General features: G+C 40.4%; 1 protein-coding gene across 6 annotated transcripts in view; it reads left to right on the top strand.

Moving 5' to 3' along the window:
* ptprda (protein tyrosine phosphatase receptor type Da) overlaps positions 1–20157 on the top strand; it is a 254866-nt gene that overhangs the window by 189631 nt on the left and 45078 nt on the right. For 5 of the 6 annotated variants that reach the window (XM_086020965.1, XM_086020955.1, XM_086020992.1 and 2 more), the window contains exons 11-12: positions 5516–5661; positions 8459–8600. In XM_086020965.1, coding sequence (XP_085877091.1) covers positions 5516–5661; positions 8459–8600 — 288 coding nt within the window. Of the gene's footprint in view, positions 1–5515; positions 5665–8458; positions 8601–20157 lie in introns of all 6 variants that reach the window. The other variant, XM_086020973.1, reaches the window with a different exon arrangement.

The following is a 20157-nucleotide window of genomic DNA, read 5'->3' as shown; positions in this document are numbered from 1 at the left end:
TATATATATATATATTACCACAATTGTGTAGCCCTGGCATGATAACTACTGGTGGTTTTGCTGAAGCACTAGCACTATTTAATGAATCGTTCCATTGCCTAGTGGATAACAAAATGAACACAAATGCCTTTGCTGCGTTCCAGGCTGCCGCTGCCTATCCTATCAGATAATTAACTTTTTTCTTTCTTTTTATTTTTTTCAGCCAAGAGACTGCGCTGACTACCAAGCAGCCTGCACAATTAGAATTACTTATCTCCGCTCTTTTTTTTTTTTAAGAGGCAAAACAAACGAATCCAAATTTCCTTCTTCTCGCTCTAACACACAACTTAGTTTACAAAATTCAGAAGCCAAATGAAAGGATCCCAATTGTTTCGCATCGGTGGCGGAAAAACCTCAGCCCAGCTGTCCTGATGTCTCGACTGTGATGCGTTTCAATATTTATGTTAGCATTTGCTTTTCCGCCGTGACGGGAGGAAGTGGAGTCTTTTCATGTCTGCTTGTGTAGCTTGTCTCCTCGCAGCTTTTAAAGCCATCTGTTTGAGTGGGCCATTTTATTAAGTGACAAACTGGATCCCACTAGCGCGCTAATGTCCCTGGATCCCACTAGCGCGCTAATGTCCCGCGGGGGGAGGGCAGGAGTGTGCGATGAAGACGTGAAAGGGCAGAACTAGATTCCTCCTTCTTTCTTTTTCCTTCGTAAACATTGCACAGAAAGTGAGAGCGTCCTAATACGTGACAGTGTTGCAGGGTCTGTCAGTATCCAAAATGTGGGACGGGAGCATTAGATATTCATTTTGAAGCAATTGCGTGTCGCTTGATTGCTCCAAACTTGAAGAGAAGTTCTTCACGACAGTCAATAAGCAAGTGCAGAAGACAGTCTTACTATTTATGTGTAATTGTCACCATATGAAGTGCATTTTTCTGTATTTATGGCTTAGTTAAGCGGTTATGGTGAACCGTATATACATAACATGGTTAACCATAAGTAACCATGTTCCGCCCGCAGGCTGACAAGAACTCTTTTTTTTTTTTTTTTTTTTGCCATTTAGCGTCTTCCATGTTTCTCGTATGCCCGGTTCGAATTGGGTAGCAATTAGACAAATGACGTCCAGTTTGTGAAATGGCCAAAGTGAGCCTAAATTGGCCACATCAGACAAAAATGGAAAACATGGAATGCGCACTTTGAACACTTCTAAAATCTTCCATAACAAATAAACTCACAACAAAAAACAATTGTTTCACTAAAATGTATGACTTCTTCTACTTGCATTTGTACTCTTGGAGTCACGTTTTGGGGGAAAGTGACGCTGTTTGAAACGTTTACAGTAATTTTGACGAGTCGACTCTGCTCAGGATTTCGACCCATACAAGCTTAGTGGCCTTTTTTTTTATTTTTTTTTTTTAACTGAAACATGTCAGCCGATTGTAGAAGAGTCTTCCCCGGGTAGCAGAAGAAACCAAAGAGTCCAGGAGATACAATGAGATATAATCAAGTTTTACTAATTGAAGGTTTTTGACAAGATTTTCACGCAAAAATGTAACCCCCCCCCCCCCACACACACACACACACTTTTTTTTCTCACACCAATAATCAATATTATCACTTTGCATTATGACAGACTGTCATTTTTGGAAATTTCATGTTGCTAGTCACTTTGTTCCACCTACACAAAATTGGGCAGGCAGCAAGCGGAAAAAAATCACTGAAGAGATTTATTTTTTTTTTCTTTTTGAGACGGACCCTTAGAAATGGCCAAAGTGAATGTTGAAGTGTACATTCTGAAACCCTATTTCTTCCTAATTCCACATTTCCACGATGATTTTGAAGCATCTCTCATTGAGGGAGCCTCATCGGTTACGCCACAAACGAAGGTCCTATTCCTGGTGCACTAATGAACAACCATTGGCAGAGCCGAATCCCCTTTCAAGTCGTCACTAATTGGAATTATGATTCGGGTTTCCGGCGAGGATCGCAGCCCAACGTGCGACGCCAGTCAGCCAACATTTCTAATTAAGCCGGGGCTCCTCTCCTTTTCTCGTGTGCCTAAAACCCCCTTTGTGAGCGCGCACAATGTGGAGTTTGTTTCCCTCGGCGTCACAAAAGACACATTTTTTATCACAATGCCGCAGATAGCGAGCGGCGGCCCTCAAGAAAATGCTGCCGTTTGTTCCGCCCATTTATCCCGCCACTGTTTGTTTCCTCATATTTATAATGGGAGGTCAGAGTGGACTTTTTTAGCCGCTTGGTGAAACTTCATCAATATCGCCCCGCTGATACGGCGTGGCTAAAGGATGTCGGAGGAGGAGGTTAATGGCATCTCCTAAATGCTCCTTTCTTCCACTTGAAAACGCAGTGTGGTTATTGTGCAGCGCGCATCGGGATTAATTATCACCCGGCACAACCCAACCTCACCCTTCACGTTAAATATTCAGAGGGGAAATGGCCCCCTTTCATGCAAATGAAATTAAACATGTCAGTCAGCAGGATTGTATGAATCCGGCTCTCCCTTCAACTCGGAATGGAACTGAGAGTGGCTTTATTTGCGCCCTCTGATTCATGTGCTTTCATGGTCCCGTCGGGCCACTTGGAAATGCTGATGAATGACGCCGACTTTGGCTGTAAGTCGAGCTGGTATCAAATCAACTTTTAATGGAGGCGCACGTGCCAAAACGCTGTTTGTTGTGTGACGCCGGCCACACTGCGGGTTGCCCATTGGCCCGGCTAGAAATGAGCAAAAATCTGCAAATGTTTACGTCGGATCGGAATTCGTGGAGGAAATGAGAATCCACCGGGTCGCTACGTGTCGTCAGATAATGGAAGTGAAGCAGCATGTGGCTCATTATCCAAGGTGACTGTAAGCGATTGCCGTGGTCACAACGCAGCCCGTTTGCTGCGAACAATCGCTCCTCCTAAATATCTTAGTCCTTAGACACTCTGAAGCAGCATGCGGGTCCTTATCCAAGGTCATTTTTTAATAATAACAACTTTCACGCATTGTGAGGGACCCAGGGCCGCTCAGCAATAACTCATTAGAGTAATTAAAATGCCCGTGTGTGTGTGTATAATCATGTTTCTGAACATATACTCTACTGAACAGATGGTGCTTGAGGATTTATTATTATTTTTTTAATGTCCTGAGAAACAGTATCACAGGATTTAGTCGGAATATTTTTAGGGACTTTCAAATAGTTTTGAGCGCTCTGTTCACAATTGAATGATTGTTGCCACGGGGGATCATTGTTAAGTATATGGTAGTAAGTGGCATAGCCCTGTCTGGAGGAAAAGTTTTTGTAGTGCATCCCTTGCATTTGCTTTGTGCAATGTTTATTACAATAATGCTTGGACTTTAAGTTTACACGATCAGGATTTTGGAGCCGATCACCTGATCAGCGATTGGAAACAGAACAAAACAAGAACCAATCACTGATCCATTCAGATGATGGACCTATCTATTTAAAAAAAAAATGGATTTACTCTAAAGTCAAAAAAGTCTAATGTCTATTTGCGGGGGTTTAGGACCAGCCCAAATTTGGGTAAAATAAAGAACAGTTAAACCTTAAAAATTCTCCCCGAAACACAGGTGAACTTTAAATGCAGATCAAATGCAGAACCCCACCCCCCCAAAAAAAAAATCATTACTAATATTGGAAAAATATTGAAAAAAAAATCAGACTACAGTATATGCTCAAAAACCTTGGATTATTAACGTTGGCAGAACAGAACATCCCTGGAGTGAATGAAATTGCGTTTGCTACCATTTTGCGGATCCGATCAATGACGACATTGACGGATCGGCAAATTATGACCGTACACCCGATCACAGATTTGACATAAAATGCTAAAAATCTGCCAATTCGATCCAGCCGATCAGATCCGCGTAAAGTCTGATAATGCTGTTTTAAGAGCCAAGTGTTTTTGGAGGTGCGAAAGAAGCTTGAAAACCTCTGTCTTACCCCATTTGAGATGCATCACTTGACCGGCATACATCCTTGATACTATTTACTACTTTCCTATTACCCAAGGCCATCATCTGGCATCTCAGGGCATTGCCGCAACAGTACAGACATATGCGGATATTCCGTGAATAGGCGAAAAAAATGAATAGGTGAATTTGTGACCATAGGTGGGGTCCGCTGCACTGTTGCAGAGCCGGCACGCCGACAACGGGGCGAGCAATGGCGATCCGGCCATCCGTGTCTGTGAAAACGCCATTACCTTCACGTCACGCCTCGGTCACTACCTCATTGTGCCACCAAGCGCGCCCACACCACCTTCCCCTACGCCCCACGCTCACCGTATCAATTGCCCGTCAGCTCCCTTCATGTGCCGCCACGCCCCGAATGACGTGGAATCTTCAGCGCGTGGACGCGTCACAGTGATATCCCGCGCTCATTTGCCGTAGCAGCAGAGGCCCAGCTGCCCGTCTGTTTATCTGCGAGTCCTGCGGGTTAATTTGTTCCTCGCTCCCAACGCCGCCATCGCCGCCACACACACACAAACAGATGAGACACTTCAGATAGTGGGCATTACCTAATGGCCTGCCGCAAACAAAGTGATTGATAAAAGGAGGCCAGTGGGCCCCCGCAGGAGGACAGATGGAGATCACCTCCCAATAAATCTGACACTCTGGCTTTTTCGCTGTCATATTGAAGCTCGTGGAAATAAAAACAACAGCGTGTGTGATCCTAGTACTACTGATTATATTCACATGAGACAATATTGAATACGTAGATACTTGCTTTTTGCATTTTTTTTTTTTACCAAGTAATTGTTTCACTTCTGTGAAGGAAAACAATGGAATGGATTTTATTTGTTTTTATGTGATTTCATGTATTTGTTCATTTTATTTGTATTTCATTGAATGGATTTTATTTTTTTATAAAACTAAATTATTATTTTAGCCTCCACCTGTAATGTATTATTTTCACCAACACGCCAAAAACGCATTTTTTTTTGCAAAACCAGTTTAAGAGCCACTGTTTTGGAAAATGTTCACATTTTTGTCTTTTTTTTTTCAAACTACTGCCTCGATCCGTGTTTCCCAACTTTATTGTGCCAAGGCACATTTGACATGAGAAAAAAAAAATCTCAATGGGCAACACCAAATTAAAACGTTGAAAAAAAATAAAAAATAAGTGGACGCATAGGTTAATTATGTACTTTCTCTACCATCCAGCAGAAGAGCATGTAATTGTTCTGCCTATCGCTATATATTTGTAGTCAATCATTTTTCGACCAATTAATTGAAATTGGACAATTTCAAAAGGCAAACCAGATGCTCGATGGCACACTGGCTTGGATTATCAGTCATTGTGATCAACATAGACAATGCACCCTGTAATTGCTCATTTTACATACTGTATTTACATCCCCCCCGCCCCCCATTTCTGATACTTTTCCACCATTCAACAAGACAACAACAAGGATGTTTAATGTCTATACGAGCTGTACAGGGTAAAAAAAAAAAACGTTTTTTGAACCGGACACGCCGTCTTCTTTTTCTGTCTCCCGCAGCGCCGCCAAAGTTTTTACGAACGCCCAACGACCAAACGGGCGTGCAGGGCGGCGTGGCCTCCTTCATCTGCCAGGCCACGGGCGACCCGCGGCCCAAGATCGTGTGGAACAAGAAGGGGAAGAAAGTGAGCAACCAGCGATTCGAGGTATTAGGTCTATTGTTCTGATGTAAAATGCTCGCTGACAAACACTTTGCACTGCTTTTGGGCTGCTGCACACACATGCTCAAAGCTGCCACGAGGCACGAGTTTTCCACACGAGGCAAACATTTTTTCACACGTGCGATGCTCACGCTTAGATTTCATGTCATGTTCATGGCACTCAGCGTTATGTTCCGTTGGAGGAACAGGAGATCTCCATTGGATCCTGAAAAACGCAAATCATGAGGGGCGTCCGCTCGAGCATTACGCATCGTTTCGTTTTTCAGTAGCTTCTGTTGTTGATGGATCAAATGTTGGTTGGGGGAGTGGGGGGCCGGGGGCTCCACCCATTAAACATATATTAATACTAATAAAAAACTGTTTGAAGTCAGTTAAAACCCTTGACAGTAATGCATTAAAACTGCATTTTATTTTATGTTGAGGAGAGCACAAGTGGTCACTCAACAACAACAAAAACAAAAATGTTAAATACATTTTCGGGGGGGAGTTAAAATACTTGCTCAATTTATTCGAATTACACTTTGTTCAATTACATATTATTCTGTTTAATTTTAGTTTTATCAGCGTAGTAGGTAAGCATTTTATTTGATATTTTCAAATTGTATTTTTTAGGTCACTGGGTCCTACATGAGCATGCACCCAATCAAAGATGTGAAAACATGGCTTTAAATTTAAAAAAAAAAAAACGAAAAAAAAAAAACATGAGGTTGCACCCTTCAAAAATAAAAATGAATCCAGCGATTACTAAAATTCTGTGCTTTGATTGCATTTTTTAAAATTGTATTTAAAGTCTTCTAAATGTTTTTTTTTTTTTATTACACAAAAAAATAATTTTGTTTCATTTGAAGACACTTTTTTTTTTTTTTTTTTAACAACAAATGAATTGATTCCTTTTGCTCCGTGGCAGCTTGCTCCATATGTACACCACATGGACAAACACACCTAAATTTAGACCAATGTCCCTGTATATTTTCTTCCTCTGGTTTGGCTACAAAGGTTGTCGTCGATTATACGTTTGTCCGTATGGCGTACTGTTCACCCGAGCATCATCATTTTGCCTGAAATGTGGATCCGCACTCTATTCCCTATGTGACATGTGTCATGGCAGAGCTCCGATAAGACTTGTATTAATTTCCTGCGTCAACCCTCAGGACTCCGATGCTGTCGCTGCAATGGCTTTAACATCTTATCAGTGGATCGCATGGCTTGTTGCGCCGCATGCCGACGACGTTCAACTCTTAACACAAACATTTCCCTCGCCTTCCACCAGCTTACAAGCATGGCCAAAGAAATGTTTGAAATTGTATTAAATCCTTGTTGACCATGTGTGTGTGTGTGTACACTGCTCCCAAAATGTTTGGGATATTAGATTTTTGTGTCAAATTTCAGGCTGAAGCTAAAACGCTGTCTAGCAGTATAATTTGACCGTCTCTAAACCTTTGTCCATTGTTTCAGTACTTTTTGCCCAATTTGCTTTTCTCAATGAGCCGGATGGCAACATCCTCAACAGCAGTTTGATCCATTGAAGTTCCCCCAAGACGTCCACTTGGATTACTTTCTGTAGCTCTTTGATTTTTAGTATACGTCAAAGGTCAAATTTAGTTTGCCTGTAAAGGTTGTATTGCATTTCAGGTTCATCCGGAAATTTAACGCCAAAAACCAATCTCCCTAACCATTTATGAGTAGTGTATGTGTGAGTGGGTGAATGCAGAAGTTTTTATTTGTTGAAATCCAAGTTTTGAGTTATGACACAGGGCTTTCTAAACATCAGTGAGTACCCAACGCGGCGCATGACTACACTATAACAAATACCGTCCTGTTTTTGTTTGTTTGTTTGTTTTTGTGCGCATTCTGTGTGTCGTCCGTCCGATAAAATAATTGTCTCTTTATGTGGCGCTACTTCAACTCATAGTACAACCGAACTGCTGCTCAGGCCACCGTTGACTGTCTGTGCTTCGTTTCTGTCTGACAACCAGTTTTAGGGCCACGCCGAAAACGACAAAAAGAAGAGGGAAATTATGAAAAAAAAAAATATATATATATATATATATATATATTACCCTATTGTAATGCCTTTAGAAATCCAAGATTTCCTCAAAAAATTCAGACTTTTCCTCTGTAAAGCAAAAACAAAAAACACTAGCAGTAGGACGTTGTTCTAGAATTTCATAATCATATATTCTCACAAGATTATTACTTTGGACGCTCTTGAATGAGTAAAAGAGTCGGAGAAGAAAAACAAATGTCATCCTTGTGTGATTTCGAAATGTCTCCTAACATTATGGCTTTATTCACACAAGTTTTAATTGTAACTTGAATGTCGTAGGATGACAACATGAAATATGACTTTTGTCTCGTAATTCCATGACTTATGTGGTAGCATTTCGACATTTTAGTTTGTTTATTCCTTTTCAGTGTGGCCCTTATCCTACTTTGTCCCATTGACACACATTGTTTCAGGGTGTCCAGTGTTAGCTTTAAGAGTGTGGGACGCGTTTGCAATTGACAAGGTTCACCCATCTGAACTATAAGCTCAAATGTACCCATTCTTAAAGTTAGACAAGCACTAATTAGCATATTATGTAATTGACTTTTGTTGTGCCGTACTATACTTCAGAATACTGCTATATAATTCTCAGAGAACACTACAGTAGAGTGTGACACTGTGTCGCCATCAATTGTCCCGACTGTGTGTTACCTGTGTGTACGGTGGTCCCGCATTTGTCGTACCTCCCCCCCGCCGCAATTCTCCTTTAACACACAGTGTCTCTCGCACCTGCAGGTGATCGAGTTTGACGACGGCTCCGGCTCGGTGCTGCGCATCCAGCCACTGCGCACGCCGCGTGACGAGGCCATATACGAGTGCGTAGCCTCCAACAGCGTCGGGGAGACGAGCGCGACCACCCGACTCACCGTTTTACGTGGTACGTCCCCTTGGTCAAGGACATCTGACGTTTGTAGCTGCAGTTTTTACAGTACACAATGGTACTGTGAGTTAGCAGTTTAACTTATTCACTGCCATGAATGTTTATCATTGTCGATTGGTAAGGCAGTTTATATCATATTTGGCAGACAAAACTTTTTTTTGTTAGCCTTGGTTGCTCCGAGCCCCGTTCTGCTGTACTGTCATATGGTGTTCCACAGGATTCAATTTTGGGGCCACTGCTGTTCTCTTCGTATTTGCGGCCCTTGGGTTCCATCATAAGAAAGCATTGTATTTCCTCTCACTGCAATGCGGATGACAGTCAGATCTATGTCCCGCTGATCAAAAAGGACACTTTATCATTAAGGCCAATTTCGTCCTGTCTGGAGAAAACAAGGCCCGGATGGCACTGAATTTCTTGAATTTCAATGAAAAGAAAACAGTGGTTATGGTGTTTGGTCCCAGTGGCCCTTGTACATCCCACCCTGCTGACTGGGGCACCCTCGCGCCTTGTTTAAAGCCAACAGTCTCGAATTTGGGTTTTAAATTGCACAGTGATTTTAAATTGGACCAGCAAATAGGTGCTGCTGTTAAATCCAGCTTTTTTTTTCTTTTTTTTTTCATCTTAGTTAGTAAAGCCTCTCCTTTCACTACAGCACTTAGAAACAGTAATCCATGCCTTCATTACATGTCGGCTTGATTATTATAATGCATTTCATGTTGGAGTCAGCACGTCCTCCCTCAAGCATCTCCAGTTGGTCCAAAATGCTGCTGCTCAACTCCGACCTGGAGCTCATACGAGGGAGCGCATACTGTAACTTTTTTTTTTTGTAGGTCAGTTTTTTTACTCCATGTACAGCACTTGGTATGCAGCAATGATTGTTTTTAAAGTACTCTATCAATAAAGTTAAGCTGGGTTGAGATGAGTTGAGACTCAAATTCAACTGTTCACTGACATCGACTAATAGATATTTCAGGCATGTTTTTCAATGTGTAGGCGTGGAGGAGGGTCTCGCCCAGTGTGTCTGTTAAGATCTTTTTAAATGAATGCAAATGTAATACAAAACACAATAGTTAGTTAATGCAGGAGGGAGGGGTAAAACTATAAAACAAAAAAAACAAAAAAACATATTGTAAATATAATATGACGCGGATGCCCTGGAATGTACTGTATCCCTCGCGACGAATGGGGTTCCAATGTACGTTGCTTTTGATTTTCCGCAACGTGTTAAGTCCATTAGCCGTTTAGCCGCGTAAGTTTCTTCTGGATTTGAAGTCATTTGCATACACCCTGACACAATAATTAAGATGCCAGTTAAATTATGCAAATAGACGTCTGTTCCTTCACCGGCGGCTGTTTTTAATGCTTTCAAATTAGCTGTGCTGTGACTTGACCATGTGAAGAGTGCCAAGGCTGCTGCTTTTATGTACGGAAATGATAAAAATGGCCCCTGCCAAATCTGAAGGGGTGTTGCGGAACAAGGTTAAGGTGTGTAACCAAACCCCCGATTGAGTGATAAGTCCGTCTCGTCAACGTTTGTCCATGTCGGGAAAGTGGGGTCCCCAAGTCAACACAAAAGCAAAAAAACTTTAAAGGCATCACAGACCGCCGCCAAAGTGGACCAATGGAATGCATGTCAACACAAAATATAGAAAAGTGTAGTAAAAGAAAAGTAATTTGAAGTCCCCCCCCGCCAAGTCTCTAAGGGGCAGGGCCGGCTCGCCCAATCGGTGAGATAGGCAGATGCTAGGGACGCTGTGGACTCTACGGGACGCCAAAAATCGAAAATATATAAATGAATTAAGTTGAAATTAGCAGCATCTTGCGCACTGTGGGTCACCTGCATTCAATTAACTCTTGAGTGCCCGTCTTAGTTGCTGTATATTTATGATGGTGGTAGTTGCACTTTAAATGGTTTATGAAAATCAAAGGATTCCCTGGTTTAGTAACAAAATTTGAAGTAATGTCATTTTTAGCAAAAGAATATTTCATAATGAAGGGCAATAAGAACATGCAAATACATTAGCACATTCACTGCCATTCACGAATGTATTTGTGTTTTCACAGTCCAGCCATTCAATCCCAGGAACTTCTTCATATTTGTTTGAATTTTTTTGCAAATGTTAGGGGAAAAGAGGGTCTGAAAATGCCTGCCAGTGAATGAGTTAACTATTTAATTTAACTATTTAAACTAACAAGTTAAAAGCCTCATTTATTGTGGAGAAAAATGAAACCTGAGTAAATCTGAGACTGTAAGAGAAATTAAAAATGTGTATTCCTTCCGTTCCTACTTACACATATTTACAATAAGACGTTAGTTATTTTTGTAGATTTTTCTCAAAGTTAAATCTAATTCAAATACAAATGCACCTCATTGCCAGTGACTAATGTAACGAATGAAATCTTATTATTATTATTATTAGTAGTAGTAGTAGTAGTAGTAGTACTAGAAGTAGAAGTATTAAAGTACTGAATAGTTAAAAGAAACAAAAGAAAAATGTTGCTTGATCAATCATCTGCGGGTGACTGAATCTCAAGTGGGGAAGCTGTGTATACTGTATTTACAATAGCTTGACGAGTCCGCTGATAGTGTAGTGGTACACACGCCTGAGTTGTGTGCGGGCAGCGTGGGATCAATTCCCGCTCAGTGACAGTGTCTATGTGTGCCCTGCGACTGGCTGGCGACCAGTTCGGGGTGTAGTCTGCCTTCGCCCATTGACGGCTGGGATAGGCTCCAGCAACTCACCGCGACCCTATATAGGATAAGCGGTTTGGAAGATGACATGACATGACAATAGCTTGACATGAAACAGTTAACATAGATTAACATTTAAAGCAATACCCAATAAATATTATGATAAATTATGTTGATACAGGGAAAAGATGCATTTGTTTCATTTCTATTTAGAAAGTATGGAATGATGCGTGCATTAAAATTATTTTGGTTTGTCCAAGAAAATTAGGTGTCGCAACAGCATGTCGCATGATTTTTTTTGACTGTAACTAAACAGCTATGAAAGTAAGAAGATGTTTCTGATTTCTTGATTTTCACATGAAACACGATTTGCATATAGAAGGCTCTCGGCGACAAATTACCTTCTTTCAGGATACTGCATCAAAAATGGAAGAATACTGTATGGACATGCTTAAAAAGACAGATTCAGCCTCATCAAAGCTGCAGCACAAATTAAATACCATAACTTGCCTATTCTTAGCACTTTTTAAGCAAAAATATGGAATGCCTCAAAAAAACTAGTGCCAATTAAAAAAATAAAAATAAAAAAAATGTCAAAAATGTCAAAAACCATTTTTGGATTCAGTGGCATCAAAACACTCTAAAACGGTGTAAATGTTCTCAGCGTAAAAATGTGTGTTGTTGAGTCTGTCTCCAAGTGCTGAAAGTGTATTCATGAAGAAGCATATTGTCCTCCTAAAATAATCGCCAATGTCATTTTTTTTTTACAAAAACACAAAAAACTGAACCAAATTTTGATTTTCTACATTTTAAAAAGGGACAAAATATATTAATAAAAAAATCTTGCTAAAGTAAACACTCCCAAATTAGCTGAAAGATAATACTGATTATATGTATTAATACTTTTCATGTCAGGGCTCGAATCAAATGCTCTGTTAAACCGATGATGTAGCCATTTTTAGCAGAAGTAGCCGGCATCCTTAGATGTTTAAAGCTAAAAAAAAAATCTATATTTTTTTTGCTAAAACGTGACTTTATTTTAAGAGGGTGACAATGTGCTAATTTTCAAGGGGGTTATGAAAAAATACTCTTCCCCTGCTACACCAGTCCTTTCTCCACCCACACAAAAGAGGTCAGCCATTTTGTTTGTCATCTAATATACGACTAGAATGGCACAGGTGGCTTTGGAGAGCGGTGGCCTGCGTGAAGTGCGCTCCATTTTGTGCCGCAATTACACAAGGCGTCAAATGAGCTCCTATTGAGAGCAGGCTGCATCTGCGCCAATCCTCCCGCCTCCCGCCATCACCGACCGTCTTATCTCTCGGGCGAGCCCACAAAAGGCCGATTGGGAGAGAAAGGTGGCGCGGCCGCGTTTGGACAATATTTCGCACATTTCACACACACAGATATAACACACTGTAGCTTGTTACAGCTTGTTGCTTCTGCGCACATGACCACAAATCTCTGTATAAAATTCATATCACATAGCTTGTGCTGCCAACAATAGTGGCCTTTTTCTTTGTGAAAACAGCTATTTGGTGATGCGGTCGACGCCCCGGCATTACAAAACGATGCTACAAGCCAATCACAATTTGGAATGTGGGATCGAGAGAATGTCGGAGCCCAGGACTGATCTCTTAAGCTGTCAGGCGAATGTGCGACATAAATTCAAAAAAATAAAGAAAGTAAGCATTTATAAGAAAAAAGAGCAAACCCTAAAGAGGAACAAGAACAACCGCAAGAATCTGAAAAATAAACGAATAAAAACAACTGTGTATATTTTCATGCAAACTAAAGGAAAACGGCAAAAAGGAAGCATCGCCCGAGGTTCCGACTCTTAGCTAGCTGCGTTTCCGGCAGAATGATGTGTGCATTGGGCTGTTGGAGTTCATGATTCAGGCATGATTAAGGATTTATATTGCATCCTCATACCCCTATTATGCTGTCAACAACCATTTCCTGCCTGCATACGCACGCACGCACACACACACACACACACACAAATAGCAACAAACGTACATTGCTGCGTACAAGTCGACAGTGAGAGCAGAAAATGAGAAGGCGCTCTCCTGTGACGGAAAAACAGAAAGCATCAATTCCATTTTGCCAGTGAAGGGTGAGGTGGGGGGCTGCGGGGGGGTTGTAACGATGACGACGCAAAAAAAGCTCGGAGGTAGATCATCCTGCGTACAATGGACGCAGCGGCTACATGAGCGGCGATTATTCCGAGACAATGAGCGCTCTTTTGTCACCATTTACCAAGCGGGAATAGCAAAGGCAACCTCGTTTGTATTCCGGGAAGACTTAACAAGATGGAGCACCTTGTCGTGAAACGTGCATTCTCACATCAGCTAACCGAACTTACTGGCAAATATGTAATTGTATCGTTGGCAGGAAAAAAAACAACATCTATTAAAATAGGAACCGGATGAATCCAACAAGTCAAAATAAAAGTAGCTAGAAAATTTTTTGAATTGAATTAAAAATGTGATTTTTTTTTTTCAGATTTTTTTTTTAAATATAACTTTTAATCAATTACTTAAAAATGAAAGGATTTTTTCAAAAAATATATATATAAAATGTGAACTAAAATAAAGCACAAACGCAGCATATTTTCTTTGAGGAAATAAAAATAGTACCAAAGGAACAAGAAAAAAATGAATGAATAAAACAGAAAATCAGAAGACATAAAATTGTTTAAAAATGAACTAAAATATATCCATCCATCAATCCATCCACCGATTTTCTGAACCGTTTATGCTCACAAGGGTCGTGCTGGAGCCTATCCCAGCCGTCTTTGGGCAGTAGGCGGGGTACACCCTGAACTGGTTGCCAGCCAATCGCAGTCGAACTAAATCCAAAAGAGGATCTAATTAAAAACATGCAAAAGCGGAAATGAAAAGGTAATTATAAAGTAAATAAAGCTATATTAATTTACAATAAATACCACTGCCTGCCAATTACGACAACCGTCTCAGTCCAAACTCAGCTCAGTCATTACGTCCAAAATGGACAAGTTAATCATTACTGTAATTAAAAAGATGGAGACCTGCTGTCCCCGCGGATATTGAACTGCTCGCTGGGTGAAAAGGGAAAAAAAACAAAACAAACACCTCTTTGAATATTACGTGGTAAATCAAGGCGGTCCAATCAGTATCTGTAAGCTACGGCGAGTGATTTAAGACCAAGCGGCTGTTGGCGATCTTGATGTCAGACTTCTCAGTTGCTGGGAAAAAAACATCTGCCAGAGTCACAAAGGCCTTTGGATGGAGGGTGCTTCGGAACATCAAGCCAGCGCCATTTCATGTTTTCATGGAAGGCGCTTGTCTCATTAGTGACTTGTAAAAAAATAAGATAAAAAAAAAAAAAAAACCTTGGACAATGATTCCCAAGTAAATTATCCAGTTTCAGTTAGTTGGAACCTGAATGTCATAGACAAGCTGGGCGAGATCGTCTTCCGTGCCTACCTGTTAAAAATATACAAGACATTGGTGACTAAACGGTTGGATTCCACTTGATGAATAGAAACGTCCACAGCAGTGAATGAGTTAATAAGATTTTTAAAAAGTTTTTTTCAAGTTTTATCAATATTGTATATCCAGGACATAAAGAAGAATAGAAATGTGGTACCCTTCCGCCGTCCTTTTATCCGCCATTTTGTCCGTAATCACCTTTAGGACGGTCCGGCTATCATTTTAAACGGGTTTCCATTAGCGTTTCCAACAACCAACTTCGACAAACTACCACTAGCAACTAGTATCAACCTGGCCAACTTCTCACACTAATTGATCGCAGTATTTTTGATTGATTTGTTTGCTCTTAAGCCCAAGTTGATTTTAGCGCAGCCAAGTGCGGTTTTGAGTGGTACCGCAACACAAATTCAGCACGGTTGTCACACTGCTGCCAAGTGAAGAAGCAGAAGCAGTGACTAAATAACGCCTCAAGGTACAGATATAAGCCAGTACTGTTTGGTTACACATGTTGTCCGGTCGGGAATCAGATTAAAGAGCTTCTGCAGCCCAAATAGGACCCCTGGGGGAGCAGCTCTGGGAAGATGCCGCTTAAGTAATCCAATAAGAGGGAACAAAATGCTCAGCGCTATGCTCTAATAAAGCGCACGCCAGTGTGTCGACAATTCAACCTTGGACCGCGGATGGGGGAAAATAAGTCGTTCAATATGTTCCAAAACGCCGGACGAAGCCATTGCCCTGAGTTATCCCAGCGCTTTGAGTCAACAGGTGTAAAAGTTGCTAATGAATATTGCTGCAAATGTGCCACAGTTGGCTCAGCCAGCTAATTCCAATTTGCTGTAATCGAGTGTTAGGAGGAACAGGTCCGCTCTTAGCCTAAGTGCTATTACGCCTCGCCATCTTAGGGCCCTCTAAAAGCTACTTTGGTAATTTCCTTAACGGGTAGGATTTCTTTTTTGGCGGTGGGATAACTATGGGACTTTCTACCACCCACTTAGATGTTATCTTAACGTGTGGAATGCATTCTGTGAGAATGTTAAAATAATGACACAAATGACAGTGATGGAAAGCATGCTTTAGAAACCAAACCAAATATTGACAGCACTTCTTCCGGACCTTTATTGAGCCAAGGCAACCATTTTAGTGGTTTAGTGGCATTTAGTTATGTGCACACCAACAAAAGTATGAATACTGAAATTATGTGGGTCAGTTTAACTGAACACAAAGTTCACAATAAGCAAGGACTTATTCTCTTGCATGAATGGCAACTTGTGGAAACACGGGTAGTCACTTTGCATTGCTACCATAGGTAGTTCAACAAAGATATATTTGGAATTCATATATAATAATTTTTGGACCAATGAAGTGAAATTGATTTGTATCCCTCGGCACCCTGGTTGTGAATTACTCATCTACGGTGAATCACAACATCTGTTCGAGGTGGAACTTCCCAAAAAACCTGCAGTACGATCGGAACATTTTTTCACCGAACCCGTTGCCATTCCAACCACCCACGGGTGGTTTTGCGGGTCGTGCACGCGGGACATTCACTACATACTAAACAACGTCAAAGCATTCCTGGGCATGTTATATATGGTTAGAAAACTGAGTTTCCGCAGATTCGAATGATATCAAACATTGTAAGATACAATCATATCTGCAGGATCGGCGAGCATTTAAGTCAAAATAATGCTAACACATAAAAAATGTGCAACTCACCATTTCATCCTCAAATGTCCGACACAATTTAATAATCCATCATCAGTGATCATATTACGTCGACAAGGGTCCAGTAAAAGTATTCCAGTAATATAGTTAGTCCACCACAAGCCTGACATCCATAAAGCCACGTTATTAGCTGCTGCAACCGTTACAGGTTGCTATCAGATACATATAGATATTACATATGTACATATTTTTGTAGATTGAGTTACCTTCGACGGATTTAGACACACGAGCTTTCAAAACATAGGCTGGACCTTAGTTTGATTGATTGCTGACTTGATCCAATAAACTAATGTCAGAGTTCAACAACAGCCAATGAACATATTTCATGCGTAAATAGTACCACCCCTGCATATGGATGATTCGTCAGTTATGTTTGCAGTCGCAACCAAAAAACTAAGCTGGTGGTTGACGCATTCAACGTCCAATGAAATTCTTCCAAAAAATCAATGGAAACTGTTTTCAACAAAAACACCGGGCGAACACACACTTTCAAAGCCCAGCGACATCAGGGCTGTGCGTCAGAGCGCACGTCATATCGTGTCACCTTCTTTGATTTTTCTGCGGGTTTTTTAAATCTGGATGTAGGCTATGATAGCGCCAAGTCTTACTTTTCATTAGAACTCCTGATTGTAGAAGCATTCCACAATGGCAACCTTTTCCCCTACGTATGTGAACATGGTTGCAACATGATTGCAATGAGATTCAAATAGCACACTTTTGGTTCGCCTGGACATCCCCTTAGTAAAACTTGTGTAAAATGCTGATTTTCTGTTGTATTATTGTCAAATGTGAAATGGAATTGGAGGAGCCTTTGAGCTGTAATCCTGTTGTGTTATTTTAGTCCACCACCTAATACAAAATTGTCCAGGCAGATTTTTGGAAAAGAAAAAAAATAGGCGGACATAAAATCTGCCTTCTCTTATGTATTCAAACTTCCATAATTCAGTGCCAGTCACACTTAAAAAGATTCTGACAGTTGGAGAAAAATTCAAAGTGTTATCTTCAAAAAGAGACCAAAACTATTCTGATACTCCAAATGGTTCAAGTACAGCTTCAGTTTTACTTTGGGTGCACCTTTATAGGCGTTCAGGTAAAAATACCTGGGGAGTGAGTGGCAAGGGGTTTTAAAAAACTTTTTTTTTTTTCAACTGTACTTTTCTAACTTCCTTTTTCAAATATGGGTTTTTGGGGGTTTTTGAGTTCTTTTTTTTTGTACTTTTAATACCTGTTTTGGTTGCATTTTTTAAAGAATCCTACATGTTTTTCATATATATATATATATATATATATATATATATATATATATATATATATATTTATTTATTTATTTAATGATATGTAATTTTAGAAAATTAAACTAAAAAAAATTGAATGACTCAAAAAAATGAATAAAAGTAAAGTAGAATAAAATATATATTTATATATATTTCTGTTTTTTCACTTTCTGTTTTACTTTTATTCTTAGTCATTAAATTTTTTTTTTTTTAGTTTAATTTTCTAAAATGCAAGGGCCCAACAGAGAGAATAAAGGCTACACTATGAGACATAAATTCCATGTAAGACTCTTGTTGCCATCTTTTGGGGTCACGAACCCGGGGCGTATCATCAGGCGGAGACAAGCGCCGGCTACATACATATGGAGGCAAACATCTTCATTCGAGTTAAGTGGAGGAAAACCTTGCGGCTGTGAACATTTTAATATTTGATCATGCTAAAAAGCTTTCTTGGGGACTCATCATTCATGCCTGAAGGCACACCACAAGAAAGAGTCCTAATGGAAAACGGGGTTACATGAGGCCTTTCAACCTCAGAGCCAGCGATACTTCTATTTTGGGGGATATTATTTATTTATTTATTCTCCATCTTAGTCGCTGTCTCACTTGGCAATGATAGTAATGGCAAAAAGCCTATATATATATATATATATATACACACACACGCACGGTGGTACCTCTACTTAACGAACGTCTCTAAATACGAAATTACAAATACGAAAAAAGTTACAAAACGCCTCAACAGGAAAATAGTGCCTCTTGTCACGAAAGAAATTCCAAGATACGAAAGGTAAAAATACAGTATGGGCTGCTAGTCGCAGCTCCGGAGTTTCCTGAACGCAACATACTCATAGCTGCTCTGCCATTGGCTATTACCTAGCATCTTCCTGGCATCCCATTGGCTAAGAGGGACCTCTACCGTATGTGTCTATGTGTGCAGATAGACAGGTAGATAGATATATTTGTGATAGATATGTCTATGCAGCGTCCTCGTCATTCGCCCTCCTCAGGCCATGAGGTGTTCCGATAGTTTGACGTGAATTAGAAACAAGGAAAAGAAAAAAAAGGAGAAAATAGGTTTTTTTTGTCCATACAAACGAAGCAAGAGATAATAGAAAAGTATGAAAAGGGGATGCGTTTGGTTGATCTCACCAAAGAATATGACAGTGGCCACGTTATTAAATCAGTTGTTTACAAAACGCCAGGCAAAAACCACTTCTGAGAGAGAACATGAACCAAAGAGGGCACAAAGCAATGAGGACAGCAATTAAAAGGTAAACGACCATCATTTTTAATCTTTACTCTATTCTTTGGTTTTTTTTTTTACATTATGCACAACTCTCATTTATTGTGCAATAATCTAATTGTAACATGTATTTGTTACATGTTTTGATGCATTTTTATGCGTTATAAAACATTTATGTCTGAATATTGGGGAGCTCGAAACGTATTAGGGCATTTACATGGAAAACACGTCTCTACTTACAAAATTTTCTACTTAAATTTCTTCCAGAACCAATTAATTTCCTGAGTATATATATATATATATATAATATATATATATATATATATATATATATATATATACCCACACAGGATCCAGTGAGTTAAAACTCAAAAAATCTGATCAACAAACTGTAATGGCTATAACACTTACAGTAATCTGTTAGTAAAACAGCTAGCTGTAGTGTTCTTGGGTGGGTGAAGAAAACACCAAATTAATGAGTGGCTGTTGACAAAGCTGTTTTGTGAGCCATCAAACTGAGGAAGGGCCAACAATGACAAGCTCTTCTATCTACACAGTGTCGGAAACTGACGTTCCTATTTCATTCTAGGTCAGCTAATGCATTTGCAAGCCATGAAACGAGCCAATTTCAAATGACGTCCTTGTTAGCACTGTGCTATGATTCACTTGATTATCACTCCAACCCCCCCGCCTACATTTCCCTATCTCCTTTTGGATTTTTGAGCGTGGAAAGCGCTTTGATCAGTGTCCCTCAACTTGAAGTGATACGCTTCTGCGTGGAAGGGGGAGAAATTGCTTGCCGCTGTCACACTCGGCGGGTAATGTTTTCTGCTGCTTTTTGCGCCGGCTTAAATCATATCAGGGGAGGGGCAGGGAGAATCAGATTGATTCCTAAACTGGGCAAGAATAACCTTCAGGGTAGATCCGTGTGGAAAGCAGTCTAAGAATGTAAAAATCCATAATCCTGCATTCTTAGCTGCAAAGAGTTTGCAAACAATGCGTCTCGTCACAGGCTTTTCTCCAGCAAGTGACCTGTGACAGCCTCTATGGAGGCAGGCGGGGGTATCCACTTAAATACTTCCAACAAATATGTCTTTTCGAAAAGCCTGCAGGGATTCCTATGAAGAGTAACCTCCAGCACGGG

Source organism: Filicampus tigris, chromosome 2 (genome assembly GCF_054856515.1).
Source record: "Filicampus tigris isolate MCC_2025a chromosome 2, RoL_Ftig_1.0, whole genome shotgun sequence".
Taxonomy (NCBI): Eukaryota; Metazoa; Chordata; class Actinopteri; order Syngnathiformes; family Syngnathidae; genus Filicampus; species Filicampus tigris.
This window is presented reverse-complemented; position numbering and strand designations above follow the sequence as displayed.